General features: G+C 39.4%; 1 protein-coding gene across 1 annotated transcript in view; it reads left to right on the forward strand.

Annotated features, from left to right (window-relative positions):
- The window catches only part of CDC5L (cell division cycle 5 like), a 50,084-nt gene that overhangs the window by 17,478 nt on the left and 16,685 nt on the right, over nucleotides 1-15,921 (forward strand). Inside the window, exons 8-13 of the mRNA XM_045842665.1 lie at nucleotides 98-286; nucleotides 7,090-7,238; nucleotides 9,476-9,638; nucleotides 11,112-11,276; nucleotides 12,540-12,620; nucleotides 12,893-13,135. Of these exons, the coding sequence (XP_045698621.1) occupies nucleotides 98-286; nucleotides 7,090-7,238; nucleotides 9,476-9,638; nucleotides 11,112-11,276; nucleotides 12,540-12,620; nucleotides 12,893-13,135 (990 nt within the window). The remainder of the gene's footprint in view (nucleotides 1-97; nucleotides 287-7,089; nucleotides 7,239-9,475; nucleotides 9,639-11,111; nucleotides 11,277-12,539; nucleotides 12,621-12,892; nucleotides 13,136-15,921) is intronic.

A 15,921-nucleotide genomic window follows, 5' to 3' on the forward strand; every position in this document is an offset into this window, starting at 1 on the left:
CACAGCTTCAGTACTTTATTTTTCTGGAACGTGGAAGTTTCAAGTTTGTTGTTCTCCAGTTAAAATACTGCTTACTATGATAACTGTGTCTTTCTAGATTTCAGATGCGGAACTCCAGGAAGTTGTGAAAGTAGGCCAAGCAAGTGAAATTGCACGTCAGACTGCTGAGGAATCGGGCATAACAAACTCTGCTTCCAGTACTCTTCTGTCTGAGTACAATGTCACCAACAACAGCATCGCTCTTAGGACACCACGAACGCCAGCTTCCCAGGACAGAATTCTGCAGGTCAGCTGTCATATAGGAGAGGGGGCCTTTCTCTTTGTGTATTGTCCTTAAAAGTATTGTGAAGCAGAACACTGAGTGGTTTGGTTTGGTTTCTTTTAGGGTAAGCAGTTTGAAACAGAGTCTTGAGTACATGGGTCCTAGAGATTTCTGTAGAAGGGAAGCAAATCAACCGATCCAGTAATTAAGTGGTTTTCTTGCTACATTTACTAAGTCACAGTTTTGGTTTTGAAGCCAGCTCTCTACCTTCATTAGTCTTGAGTACCTGTCAGTGAAGCCCTGTGTTTTAAAATTTCATGTTGCCCAGCAATCCTAGAAAGAAGTCAGGTGTGTGGAGTCAGTCATTTCCAAAGCTTCCTTGTGTTTTCGGTGCTCAGCCTGGCACAGGCTGCTCTCAGGGCCACCTCCTTCCCTCTCCTTCATACCTGAGTGTGCGGCTCTTCGTGTTCTTAGGGCGTCTGCATGCCGGAGGATAGCCAGACCTAGCAAAACACTACTGCGTCTTTTATTATTGCCCTCATACCTCGTTTTCTTTTTTCTAATAGCCACAGATACCATTTTAAGGTGTTGATTCAGTGGTCAAGTAATCCTGTATGGCTTAGTAAGAAAACAGTTGTGTCCCTCACTACTTGTTTTCTGGAGGTGCCAGTTACGCTGTTTTTCTCACCACCTTATTGTGAAGACACTTGTTATATGTTGATTTTTATTGCCCAGTTTTAGGCACTTTTTCCCACCCAGAGTTTGAACATTTGGCTTCCTTACATCTTCTGCCTCTATCGTGCAAAAATACTCTTTCCATTCCCTTATCTTCCATTATAGTTGTATCATAATTTTGGTTAGCTCCACAATCATGGTTGATCATATGACTGTGTAAACTGTATTCAGTGCTAAGCCACAAAGTGCCTTTTAATTACGTTACTGCACAGTATATTTTTTTTAGTTAATACTTGTTTTATTCAGCTGTTAAGTTTTCTGATCACTTAGCACTAATTCAACTCTAGACTTTACGTTAACTGTGTAAATCTCTCGTAATCTGGGCAAATGTTAGGTATTCTTATCTTTTTGAAGAAGATTTTCCCAGAAATTCTGAATGTTGTACTCTCGACTGATTACTTTTTTTTTTTTTGACCATTTGTATCCATTTATTTGGGAAATTGCTTTGCCTGTAAGCTAACAACAGATAGGCACAGTGTTGCATGATCATGGGGGATGAGGGGGAGAGGCCAGTCTAAGGATCCAGTAAGGGGACAAAATATGGAAAGCTTCCTTGTTTCCCCTTCCCTTTCCATACCCCAGGAACACAAAGAGCCATGGACTTTAAAGTCCACTTGGCCTTCTCTTCATGGACTGATTACCTGGTTACTTTTTAGGTCTTGCTCACAGCTCCTCCTCCTGACTTCCTTTCGCTGTCACCCTAGAGAGTCCCGTATACCTTCTTTCCTGGCTCCCATGTCTTTGACTTTCTCGGTTTATTCCCTTGTTAGTGAAGCATAGCTTTCAGTAGCTTTCTAAGGAAGCATTCATGGAAGGTAGAATTTTTAAGACTTTGCATATCCGTAAATTACTGTTGTACCTTCTTGTTTGATTGGTAGTGTAATGGGGTTTAGAATTCCAATTCAAATGATTTTTGTTCAGTTTTTAAAAACATTCTAAAATATAAATTTTAATTTAATGTAATTTTTTAAATTATGTTTTATTGTTTATGCTATTACAGTTGTCCCAATTTTTTCCTCTTTGCTTCCCTCCAACTAGACCCTTTCCACTCAGGCAGTCCCCACACCGTTGTACATGATTGTGGGTCATGCATATATATTCTTTGGTTACTGTATTCACTGTGCTGTCCTTCACATCCCATGACTACTTTGTAACAACCAATTTGTACTTCTAATTCCCTCATCTTTTTCACCCAGCCTCCTGACTCCCCTTCCATCTGGCAACCCATCAAAACATTCTTTGCGTCAGTGATTCTGTTTTTGTTCTGCTTGTTCATTTATTTTGTATTTTAGATTTAATTGTTGGTAGCTATGTATTTACTGCCATTTTATTTACATTTTTTATTTTCTTAAAGAAGACCCTTTAATATTTCATATAATAATGGTTTGGTGATGATGAACTCCTTTGGCTTTTTTTTTTGACTGGGAAGCATTTTATCTTTCCTTCCATTCTAAATGATGGCTTTGCTGGTTAGAGTAATCTTGGTTGTAGGTTCTTGATTTTCATCACTTTGAATATTTCTTGCCATTCTCTTCTAGCCTACAGGGTTTCTTTTGAGAAATCAGCTGACAGTCTTACAGGGAGCTCCGTTGTAGGTATCTAACTGCTTTTTTCTTGCTGCTTTTAAGATTCTCTCTTTAACCTTTGGCATTTTAATTATGATGTGTCTTGCTGTGGGCCTCTTTGAGTCCAACTTATTTGGGACTCTCTGAGCTTTGTGGAATTATATGTCTATTTCTTTCACCAAGTTAGGGAAGTTTTCTATTTTTTTTAAATAGGTTTTCAGATTCTTGCTATCTCTCTCCTCGTTAGGGCACCTCATGATGTGAATGTTGGAACACTTAAAATTGCCCCAGAGGCTCCTTACACTGTTGTTATTTTTTTTGGATTCTTTTTCCTTCTCGTTGTTCTGATTGGGTGTTTTGCTTCCTTAGGTTCCAAATCACTGCTTTATCCACTCTACTGTTGATTCCCTGTAAATTGTTCTTTATGTCAGTTAATGTATCTTTCGTTTCTGACTGGTTCTTTTTTATGGTGTCCATGTCCTTTTTTATGCTGTGGAAGTTCTCTCTGAGTTCATCTGCATTTCCCTAAGTTCATGCAACATCCTTATAACCAGTGTTTTGAACTCTTTATCTAGTAGATTGCTTGACTCAATTTTGTTGAGCTCTTTTTCTGGAGTTTTGATCTGTCCTTTCATTTGGGCCATGTTTCTTTGTCTCCTCATTTAGGCAGTCTCCCTGTGTTTGTCTCTGTGTATTAGGTAGAGACAACTCCTTGTCTTGGTGTCCTGTAGGGTCCAGTGGCACAACTTCCCCCATCACCCAAGCTGGGTATTCAAGGAATGCCCACCGTGTGATCTGTGTATATGTCCCCCTTGTAGTTGAGCCTTGAATGCTGTTGACAGGTCAGTGGGAGGGATTTACCCAGGCTGATCAGCTACAAGGACTGGTTGTGACCACTGACCATCAACCTTTGACTACTGAGAGGATCAGCTGTGCAGGCGCCCACTGCACAGAGCAGGACTTAACTTCAGCGGGGCTCTGGTGCCCACTGAGTTTGCCCCTTGAGTGTGTCACTTGTGGAGGTGGTTGGGTGGTGGTACTCTGACATGGTCTGGAGCTGTCCACTGGGTACAATGGCTCTGGGGCCTCCCGGGAGGTGCAGGCCAAGATGAGCCACCACCTGTGTTCTGTTCTGGGCTACTTGGTATAAGTTACAGAGTGATCTGCAAATGGCTGCTACTTGCGCTGGGCTTGAAGGTGCCCAAGCAAGGCCAAGCTGTGAACCGAGGCCAGATGCTGCTAGTGCCAGGCCTGGTGCCACTTAGCAAGTAGTACAGAGCTCACTGAGTCCAGATGCTGGTTGTTTGAGAGGATTTAGGATAATGTGAAGCAGGAGCCAAGGCAAACCATTCATATGGAAAAGCCACTATTAACAGCTTGGGGTGGGGGTGAGAGTTGGGTGGGGAAAAGCCTCAGGGAATCATCATGGTGGGGCAAACAGTGTAAGCCAGGTTGATGGAGTCTCAGGTACAGCACCTGCCTGCCAGCTCTGTGTGCGGAGGGATCCAAAAAGGAACCATGGCCTCTGCTAGTACTTCTGTCTGGGAGAAGGCTGTCCCCCAGTTCTCACCCTAATGTCAGACACTTCAGTTCCTCCTTGTATGCCTCTGTGCCTTTCAAGCTGTTGCCCTGAGCTGGAACTCAGAGGGAGTGAGTCTGAGTAAGTCTGTGCACAGGCCCTTTAAGAGGAACTGCCTGGGAAGCCAGCAGTTTCTGTCTTCCACAGCCTCAGTCCCTGCTGTTTTTTACAGTTAGAGGTTATGGAGGCTTATCTTCCTGGTACTGGAACTCTGGGCTGGGAGGCCTAATGTGGGGCTGAGACCTCCTTGTTCCCAAGATATCCCTCTTGATTTTTACCCACTGAAACCAGCTGGTTGCGTGTCTCTGCCCTCCCTGTCAGTATGGATGTGATTTCCTCTTCAATTTCATAGTTGTAGGGAGGGGCAAACTTCATCCAACTCAGTTTCTGGTGCTTCTGAATAATGGTTGTTCTATAGTTTAGTTGCAATTTTGATGTGGTTGTGGGAGGAGGTAAGCCATGTTTACCTAGGCCGCCATCTTAGCTTTCTCCTTATTTTTGGTTTTAGAGAGAGGGAAAGGCAGGGAGAAAGAGAGAAACACTGATGTGAAAGAGGAACATTGACTGGTTGCTTTTTGTTTGTGCCCTGACCTGGGACCAAACCTGCAACCCAAGCATGTGTCCTGTCCAGGGATCGAACGCATGATGGGCCACGCCAACCAGGGCGGGTTTTGTTCAGTTTGGAAGGCAGAGCTCCAGTGCCTTCAAGCTTCCATTGCTGCTGTTGAGACCTCTGGTGCCATTCAGGTTGTTAAGAGGAAACCTGTTGTTTTTTTCTTTCTCTGGAAGTTTATATGAGCTTTTCTTTTTCACAAGCATGTTTCTTGGTATGGGTCTGTTTTTAATCATTATGCTAAGTGCTTTGTGGATCTTTTCATTCTGGAGACTCATGGCCTTCAATTCTGGGAAGTTATTTTGAAATTAAAAGAAATTTCATTCCTTTCATTGATCTGTTTTCTCTGTGAAACTCAAATTTTCCTTATTTATTCCTATCTGGTTTTCTGTGTTAATTAACTTTTTGACTGATTGCTAGGAGATTTTCTGAATTTTAACTTTTAAAATTTCTACTATCATATTTTTAATTTCCAAGAGTTCTTTTTTAAATGTGTTCATTTTTTAACATTGCTTTTTTACATATGAATATCTTCTCTTATTTCTGTGAGGCAATTAATGATGGTATTGTTTTGTTTTTATAGGTTTCCTTTTCCCTGCATAGTCTTTAAGTTTCTTTTGTTTTATTCTCGATCTTTCATATGAGATGTGTTTCCTTAAATATCTTTTGGTCTTTGGCTCTGTGCCTGCGTCTGTGAGTAGTGGTGGGGCAGTTAGAGCTGATCAGAAATTTGTGTGTGTGGTGGGGGGCTCCTTGGCTCTGGGCTTCCTGGTCAGCTGAACTTGCTGGGGTGTTTCATAGGGGAACTCTTGATGTCAGTGTTTCTAGGTCTTTTCTCCTGGGTTAGTCAGATTCCCCAGAGAAGTAACTTCCATTCCCCACCTGGAGGGCATCAAGTTGGCCAGCCTTTTGGGAACCTAGATGGGGAAAAATGCTCTGTATTTGGAATAGCAGAAAGAACACACAAAGTTGGTAATGGTAAACCTAAGGTTCTTTTCATGAATAGTGAAGAATGGAATGTCTTGCTCCAGTTATCTTCTTTTTGCCCTAGATCTTAGTGGTTTAAAACATTTCGTTATACAGGAATTCAGACAGGGTATAGATGGAATGGCTTGTGTCTCCTCCATGACATCTAGGGCCTCAGCTGTGGTGACTCAGCATTTGAGGGTGACTTGATAGATAGGGCCTGGAATCACCTTTATTCCATGTTTGTGTTTGGTGCTGGATGTGGGTTGGGTCCTCACCTGGGAATGTGGGGTGAATTTGCACATGGCCTCTCCATGTGGCTTGGGCTTTCTCACAGCATGGTGGCATCAGAAGTTTGAACTTCTGCCTTGGTCCCTCAGAGCTCCAATGGGAGTGTTACAATGAGTGTTGTGGGAAGCTGCGTTTTTCTACCATCGCTTTGGAAGTCAAGCAGCGTCGTTCAATGCTGCATTTTGTTAGTTATAAGTGAATCCACCTAGATTCAAGAGGAGGGGACATAGACCCCACCTCACGATGGAGGGAGTGTAGCATGTGAGATGAGAGATAATGGTCATGACTATCTTTAAAAATAAGTCTCTTCAAGGAACATGAATGAGGGACCCATGGACAAAGACAGCGGGGTGAGGAGGATTGAATGTGGGAGGTGGGGTGTGGGTAAGGCAGAGGAGAGTAATGTGGGATAAATGAGGACAAATGTAATTGAACAATTAAAAAAAGAAAAAATAACAGTTTCTTATAGAGCTGAAGTTGGGTATTAACAGACTTGTAGGTAGAGTGTGATAGTAATGAATACAGGGTAATAGTGGAGGGACTGAGGTTGGGCAAGACTTAGGAAAGGAACCTGCCCACATGAGTTTTCTTATGAAGTGGATAGGCCAGTTGGTAGTGTCTTAACTTCCCAGTAGGAGAATCTGAGATTCAGAGAGGCTAGTCAAGACTAGGGGTGCACTTAGTGATAAAGCTAGATTAAAGTTTGGGTGTTCTAACCTAACACTTAGCATAAGCTCATGTTGGGAAGTTGGAATTCTTCGTTCTTTGTGATTATAAAGAGGTTTGGCACAGGTAATAGGAAAAGCTTTTGGGTAGTGGTCATTTCATATGTGAGGCCACAAAAGCATTTCTTGACGTGAAAAACTTTGTTCTTAAACTTCTGAGGCACTACATCAGATTGACAGAAGGAATGGAAGTATTGAACCCCCTACGGCCCCGTAGTCATTTTCTCTCTCGGTTTTCACTGGGAAAATATATAAGAATTTTGCCTGTTTTCAGATTTGAATAGTAGGGCCAGAAGAGAAGATTCTGCTCTTCTGTCTACTCTGTTAAAATACTTTACTTTCTTGTTGATCAGGAAGCCCAGAACCTCATGGCCCTGACCAATGTGGATACCCCATTAAAAGGTGGACTTAACACACCCTTGCACGAGAGTGACTTCTCAGGTGTGACTCCACAGCGGCAGGTTGTACAGACTCCAAACACAGTTCTTTCTACCCCATTCAGGTATTGTAAATAAACAAGTATTTTCTGTTTTAGTTAAATTTGAATCTGAGGACTTGGACAACATGTTTGCTTTAGGAATGTTAGCAGAATGGAAAAGTGATCAGCTTGCCTTTTTGATTTTTCCTCACTTACAGTAGTAAATCACATAATAGTATCCAGGAAATGGTTAAATACTATATGGAGCTTCCTTCTTTTTGCAGTTTTTGATGCCAACACCTTGTTTCTGAATACTTTTTATCTGATTTAAAAGAGCAGATAAGTCCATTGTTAATGATCATTTGGTGAATTTGATATATTGCTTGTCCCCCAACATATTTTTTTATTTTAATCATTTTTTTATTTTCAGTTACAGTTGACATACATTAATTATTACATTAGTTTGAGGTGTACACCCCAGTGATTAGACATTACATATCTCATAAGTGATCGTCCTGATGCTCCCATCTGACACCACACATAATTACTAGATTGTCATTGACTATATTCCCTGTGATTACTTGGCATCCCCATGCCTGTTCTTTAACAGCCAGTTTGTACTCTTAATCCCTGCACCTTTCTCTGCCCATCCCCCCTCCCATCTGTCAACCGTCAGAACTTTCTCTGTGTCTGTGATTCTTTTTCTGTTCTGCATGTTTATTTATTATGTTTTTTTAGATTTAATTGTTGATAGATATGTATTCATTGCCATTTTATTGTTCATATTTTTGATAGTTAAAGAAGACCCTTTCACATTTCTCCATCAACATTTCATTATGAAAATTTTTAATAGAGATGTTGAAAGAATGATAAAGCAAACATCTCCACACCCACCACCTAGATTCTGCAGTCGTTAACATTGTACTGTATTTGTTTTATCACATGTTCATCCATTGTTATCAATCCACCTTATTTCAGTGCATTTCGGAGTAATTTGCAGGTGTCAATTTCACACCTAAGACTTCCTGGTGTGTATCATTAACTAGAGTTTAGAGTTGAGTATATGTTTGCAATTCTTTTGTTCTACGCTACTGTGTTTTTAAAAAGGATTTTTAAGATACAGATGTCATAGAAGCAAATCATACTTAAATGAATTTGAGCTTTTAAAGGTTGGAAATATTTGGGGTTTACTTTTAATTTTAAACATTAGAATATGTCCTCCCACTGGTTGCTTATTAGTATGGGAAGCATCCATTACAACTGTACGTGACAGCAGGATCAAGAACCATTAGTGGCCACGTCCTTATGTATTAACAGTTCTTGCAAGGCTTGTAAGAGAGCCTACCTCCTCTTTTCCTGTGTATGTGTTGTCTCTCAACTAGTCTGTAAGCTCCTTGGGGGCAGGGACCAAGTTTTATCCGATAATACTTTACTTCTGGGGAACAGCTGTCTGGCAGCACCACCTGTCTGGAACACACCCAAGATACAGGAAGTAAGCAACCAAAATAAAAAAGGCTTTGAACAATTAAAATTTAAGTTGCAAAGTCTATGGACTTAATTCCTAAGAGATTCTATTAGCTATCATTCAGAAGTATTCATATTTAGATATGATTCCAAACAAAATGTGAGGAGAGGAGCTACTTAGAGTGCACACACTGATGATAACAATGTGACAGCCAGTAGAGGCAGGGAGGGTGGAAATGGAAAGACGAAGACCCTGAACTCAGAGAATATGGGGTCTTTGGCTGTGGTAGCTCTCCTCTGTGGTCACTGGATGTTCTTAGCCACCCTAATGCATCAAGAAAAAGTTAAGATAATGTTTGATGGACCTAGTTTATGAAGGCAAGAAATGTCAAATTTAATGACTTTATTTGAAGTCATTAAAATAAAAAATACTATGTATAAATTCTAAGCTAGCTGAGACAAACCTTTATTGATATTATTTTTTATCGAAACCCAAGGATATGCTCATTGATTTTAGACAAGGGAAGAGAGGGAGAGAAACATCAGTGAGAAAGAGGAACATTGATTGTTTGTCTCTATTACACGCCCTAAACTCGAAACTGAGGCATGTGCCCTGACTGTGAATTGAACCAGTAGCCCTTCAGTTTACGGGACGATGCTCCAACCAACTGAGCCACATTGGCCAGGGCCAAAGCTTTATTTTAACCTAGAGATCTAACCTGAAACTAGGTAGGAGACAGAATTTCTGGAATCTTTATTTATTGTTTTTCTTGTAAAATAATTCATGTGAAAAACACTTGAAAGCACAATACAAATAAAAGCAGCACTTTTATTAATTAGAGTTTTTGTCTTTCTAGGACTCCCTCTCATGGATCTGAAGGGCTGACTCCCCGGAGTGGGACAACTCCCAAACCAGTTGTTAACTCCACCCCGGGTAGAACTCCTCTTCGAGACAAGTTAAACATTAATCCTGAGGATGGAATGGCAGACTACAGTGATCCCTCTTATGTGAAGCAGATGGTACCATGTCAATTCCCTTTGACTACTCCTTAAAAAATTGTTTTTATATCTTATGGGTGCTGAATGAAACTTCCCTTTCCTCTCTAGTCATTGCACATTACATATATCTTAAGAATCTGTATACCTGTGGACAATAGAAAAGGAAAATGATCAGCGGTACTTAAGAAGGGAAACTTTTGATCTCATATGTCTATTTTTTCTTGTTATTAATATGTTTGTGGATATTATGTCTATAGTAATTCTCCTTGTATCTTTTATGATTTTAATTTTTGTCATTTACTAATATACTTTCTTGAATGATATTTGAAAAATTTATTTTATTTTTGTAAAATAGTTTTGAATGCCTCAAATTAGATTTTGACCCTTAATTCCTCTGTTTGCTCTGTACTTCTGCAAGGGCAATCTAGATCTCAGAGTCAACACAATGTGATGTTTATTGCTGATCTTAGTGAAGTTTTCCTTCATGTGTTTTGCATGATGATGTAGAAGGGAATTACAAAAAGTTGCAGTTTTGCTCTGGCCATGTTACTACAGAAAATCATTGTGAAATATTTATTTTTTTAATGAGTTCCAATGATGTTGACCGGTTTTCAGTTCACAAATTCTAACTTCATGTATAGATTTGGTTAGAGTTGTTTTTAATGCCAGAATTGATATCATCTAGTGCCAATTGAAGAGCCTCATGTATGCAAAGCACAGATCTGGATACTTCAGGGGATCTGAAATTGAGTAAAGTGATTCTTTGGCTTAAAGAAGTTTATACTCTGGAGAAATTGGCAGTACTAAACCAAGTTAAAAAATAATTGTACAAACATAGTAAGCTCTTAGAGTAAAACCAACATGCTTGTAGCATGGCCAGAGAGAGAGAGAACATTTTTGGGGTGGGGACTACGAAAGCCTTTGTTGGGGAGGAGCGCTCAGAAGAAGGGTGGTGGCTGTCCTCGAGGGAGGCCACAGCCTGATGAGCGTGGAATGTGTCTTAGCAGTTCATCTGGCCCTCACACCTAGCATCCGCGTGAGTGAGACCGGAAAGGTGGGCCGAGGATGTACTGGGGAAAGCTTTGAAGCCAGGCAGTTACCTTCATGAACAGTGGGCTACTTTTTGGCCTACATATGATCTAGTCTTTCTATTAAAAATACAAACATGGGCACACACACAAAAATTCAGGCATCTTTTCAGTTCTTTATTAGTCCAAGGACAAATTGAAGAAATCCTGAAGGACTCCCCCCGCCCCCCTGCAGAAGTACTTCCCAAATGAGAATATCCCAGAGTAAGTTCATTGATTCCAAATCTATTCATTTTAATGTAGGGAAGAAATGGTGATAGAAATTTAAAAACTCGTCTCAGCTCTGAAGTTAGGGATCCTTTTCTAGAATTAAAATTAGGCTAATTATTTTTTAGAAACCTTAATAGAATATTGATTGCATACTTAATGTGTATGAATTGAGAAGGACCAAATTTTTTTCCTACAGGAAAGAGAGTCTCGTGAACACCTTCGTTTAGGGTTGATGGGTCTTCCTGCCCCCAAGAATGACTTTGAAATTGTTCTACCAGAAAATGCTGAGAAGGAGCTGGAAGACCGTGAAATAGATGACACCTACATTGAAGATGCTGCTGATGTGGACGCACGAAAGCAGGTGGGTGATTGTGGTGGGAGGGAAGGAGGGGTGAGTTTGCCAAATGTGTCAGTAGCTGAAAGAATAGAGAGTTGCCATTAAATATCTCAAGATCTCCACTTAAAAGTTTTTTTCAATATTTAAAAAAATTACCCTAAAGTAAATTATCAGTGTACACCATTAATAGTATATACTCACATAATTAATAACATACTCAGAATATTTTGATAGGCATTCTTAAAATGTAGATATATATATATATATATATTAATTTAAATACCCTTTGTCAAATTCATTATATTTCCTTAAAATACACACAAGTAGTCTTTTAGACATTCCTTATCATTCTAGGCAAGGAAAAATGTTACTGATCAGCCTTGAAAACAAGTACATTTTGGATTGGTTGAGTCAATGGTTTTAGTTCAGTGTGAACTAATAAAAAATGTGGATCTGCAAACTTAGAGTGTGCCAGAATAATAGTAGTAACACTTTGTACTAACATATCTATAGTTAATTACTTTCTCATTTGTATATAACAACCTGGTGGTGTATACAGGATACTTATTACCTTCATTTTAGAAAAGAAGAAACAGGCTCAGGTGAATTAAGTTCACTTTCCCAGGTCTCATGGCTGGAAAGTGGTGAATCTTGAAGTAAAACTGAGTTTGTGTGACCCCTTTCAGTCTATTTCAGGATGGTTTTAGAAGTTGAATAATTAATGGGATTGGAGTGAGAATGGCATCAATGGAAGTCATATTTTAGAGGAAACCACATGAATGTGCTTCTTGGTGGGGAATATATGATAATGCTTTTTGTGTTTAGTTCTCTTAGCTACTTGGAGATAGATACAGATGCATTTGCTCAGAAACAGTGTGAAGTTCTAATGTGTTATCCCACGTTGTTCATAATTGGAGAATCAGGAAACAGCACATTCATTGGCTGGATTTTTAAGTTAAAAAGGTAGCTTTGGGGTGAAAGAAAATGGTTGTGTGGTAGGAGAAATAGTCCCTGTAAGTTTAGGGTTCTGACTCAGACAAGAAAAGGACAGTTATCTGATGGACCCTGCCGTGTAAGTTTGGAGATCACTCCAGTCGACGTTGGAAGTTCTTAGTTTCCTTTTCACTGAGAGAGTGAACAGGTTAACTTCTGTTGCCTTTCTGCAAACTTACAGATGTCTACAGCTTCAGTTCTTCAGCACACATGTTCTTATAAAGTTTTGAACTTCATTCAAATGTGTTAAATACTGCATAACAGCAATAATGGATATAAAAATAACTTTTTTAGGCCATGCGAGATGCAGAGCGTGTGAAGGAAATGAAACGAATGCACAAAGCTGTCCAGAAAGATCTTCCAAGACCATCAGAAGTAAGTGTTAGAATTTTTGGCCTAGAAGGTTTAAGTTTCTTTTCATGTGGTTGATGTTTTTTATATCATTCATAAAATCTATAAAACAAAATTCTGTCTACTCTTTGGAATATAGTAAAACAGTTCCCAGATCCACCACTGGTGCAAATAAGATTTTAGAAGGGATTTCTTTTAAAAATGTATAACCGCTATTTAATTCATGCTAGAGCAAGTAACAATGTTAGTATATTGCGGTGATATGTTTGGTAATTTTACTTGTTTTACAATTTTAGGTAAATGAAACTATTCTAAGACCCTTAAATGTAGAACCACCTTTAACAGATCTACAGAAAAGTGAAGAACTAATCAAAAAAGAGATGATCACAATGCTTCATTATGATCTTCTACATCACCCTTATGAGCCGTCTGGAAATAAAAAAGGAAAACCTGTAGGGTTTGCTACCAATAACTCAGAGCACATTGCCTATCTGGAACATAACCCTTATGAAAAGTTCTCTAAAGAAGACCTGAAAAAGGTATGACCGAGCAGGAATATTTTTGTCTTGAGAGTCAAGTATTTGTTTGATACTGTGTATCAGGGACAAATGTTAACTTCTTTCCCCGCATTCATATTCACAAACAGCTGACATACATGGTTAAGAAATAAATGTTCATATGAAGTGTTAAGAAAAGGACTTTCTACCCCCCTCAAGCTCTCCCGTGTTCAGTGACAGACCTTCATCAGATGAAATGCTGGCCCTGGTGGCAAGGTGTTTTGTCTCGTGGGTGTGTGCCTGACTGGCAGTTGCTACGGCTGCGTTTTCTCTGTAACTCTGCTGTATCCGAATAGAATTAAATGCCTTTAACACTTAAACCTCACTTGTTTAGACTAATATAAAAAAACAAGAATATATAAAAATGTTTACAGATTAAACTTTTTACTTCAAAGAAAAAATATATATGTATTTTAAGATTTTTATTTATTTATTTTTAGAGAGGGGAAGGGAGAGAGAAAGAGAGGGAGAGAAACTTTGATGTGAGAGAGAAACATCAATTGGTTGCCTCTCACGTGCCTCAACTGGGGACCGAACCCACAATCCAGGCCTGTTCCCTGACTTGGAATTGAATAGGCGACCTTTTGCTTTGCAGGGTGATGCCTGACAAACTGAGCCACACTGGTCAGGGTGAAAGGAAATATTTTTTACTGAATTTATTGTCCTCACATGATTTCCTCCTGTCCTTTTGGGTAAAGAAAGAAATAGTTTCTTGTGTAAAGTCTGTCCTGTCTCTGCCTCTGTGTGTATTATTCTTTCTACTCCGATAGAGCGAACAGCTGAGATTGTGAACAGCATCTGTACAATGGCATAAGAAAACACAATTGTTTCATGGTTGGAAGCAGAGTGGTCATTAGCTTAAAAGTCTGTTTTCTTTAGTCTTTAACCCTGAGGGGCAACGATAGACCCATTGATTAGAGTGGGCTAAATGTATAATTGGGAGAAAACAAAATAAGATTCTTTTTTCTTTCTTCTGTACTTTTCCTTACTTTGTATTTTTCTTATGGCATAAGTGATACATGTTTATTAAAGGATTTTTAGCAAATAGAGAAAGGGAGGAGGGCTTAGCTTTATATTTCAACAATTTGCCCCCGATTTTGGAGTAACTTTGAGTTACTTCTTTTAAGTAAGTGCAGTGGGAAGTTGACACGTGCTGGGTGCCTATGCTGTGGTAAGTACATTTACTCATTGAACTGGGGTTGAGAATTAGATTGTGAATTTGATACTTGAACAATTTCTTTCCTGTAGAGTAAAAGTATGAGGGGAAGATGAAGATAAGGTTTTCTAAATTTATTGTATTGTTGCTGACAGAGGTTCTGTAGGAGATACATTCTAATAAAACTTTTGAAAATAACTATTGTAAGTAGTGCTTTGAATTGTTTGAAACAAATTAGTTTAAATATTTTTCCATATTTATTTATAGTTCTGTTTGTTTCAAAAAGAATTTTTTTTAAAAGATTTTATTTATTTATTTATTTTTAGAGAGGGAAGGGAGGGAGATAGAGAGAGAGAGAAACATCAATGTGTGGTTGCTGGGGGTTCTGGTCTGCAACCCAGGAATGTACCCTGGCCGGGAATCGAACCTGGGACACTTTGGTTCCCAGCCTGCGCTCAATCCACTGAGCTACGCCAGCCAGGTGTTTCAAAAAGAATTTGAAGCAGCTGTTTACTTAGCAGACTTCATGAAGTCTGCCGAAAGACAACTTAGCCACGCTCTCCTAGTGATTGTGAGGGGTGAGCTCGTCAGTGCTTCGCTGTGAACGGTTTTAGAGTGCAATACCATTTCTCCTATAGTAAAGTATCAAATTTTCATTAAATATGTTAAATTTGGTTTCGTTATTTCCCCTAAGAGGTATTATTTAAAAGTATCCATTTTTCTCTTCTGTAGATGTGATTTTTTCATATTTTTTTGTTTAAATTTCTTATATGTTGGTCATTTCTTAGTTTTATATGTTTTAATCTCTTTATTTTCTGATATTACTAGAATGATAGAAAGCTTTCTATAAAGCACAAAAAGGTGGTTCTCAGTTTTTCATGAACCATGAAGCAAAGGGCTAGGAAAAGCTTGTGTGGTATTCTCACAGAGTGTGTGTGTCTGCCATCGGGCTGGGTGCTCTGTGTATATTAGTCCCATTTTAGAGATGAGAAACGGGCTCAAAAATGTTAGGCAAGTTCAGGCAGCTGCTTAAACGTTAACACTGTGTTGAACCCCGGCTCGTCCAACTCCCCCCACCCTCACTCTGTCATTTTAAACTTTCTTTAGTAGTGAACAGAAGCTGGTCTGTGACCCTCATGATTTGATTTGTGCCCCCCCCAATCTCATTCTCTAGCAATGTCAGGGACATTCTTTCTGATGAGAAAAAAGGCACATGTCAGAAAAATGCTTAGTTTCTTTTTACGATCCGATGAAGTCCTTCCTATGGAGGGCTGGTAGAGTGGAAGGAGGTCATCCAAGTGTTAGGGGTGTTTGGCTTGGGCATGATCCTCCCTTGTCTGCTTATTAACGATGTGCTTTTGAACATGGGGTTTAACCTCTCTGAGCCTTAGTTTCATCACCTCTGAAATAAGGGTTATGTTGGCTACTTTCGAAGGTGGTTGTGGTGTTTGGAGGTAATATAGGTAAAACTTTTAAATTTGGTTCCTGGCACATAGTGGACACCTGAGAAATGATAGCTCTATTATAATGAGTGAAGGCAAAGAATGGTTATAGTATTGAGGATACATGGATGCTTGGCTTCTCAGACCAGTGGGAATTGACTTACAGGCTT

This window comes from Phyllostomus hastatus, unplaced genomic scaffold, assembly GCF_019186645.2.
Source record: "Phyllostomus hastatus isolate PE091 unplaced genomic scaffold, TTU_PhHast_1.1 phas_contig_40, whole genome shotgun sequence".
NCBI classification, from domain to species: domain Eukaryota; kingdom Metazoa; phylum Chordata; class Mammalia; order Chiroptera; family Phyllostomidae; genus Phyllostomus; species Phyllostomus hastatus.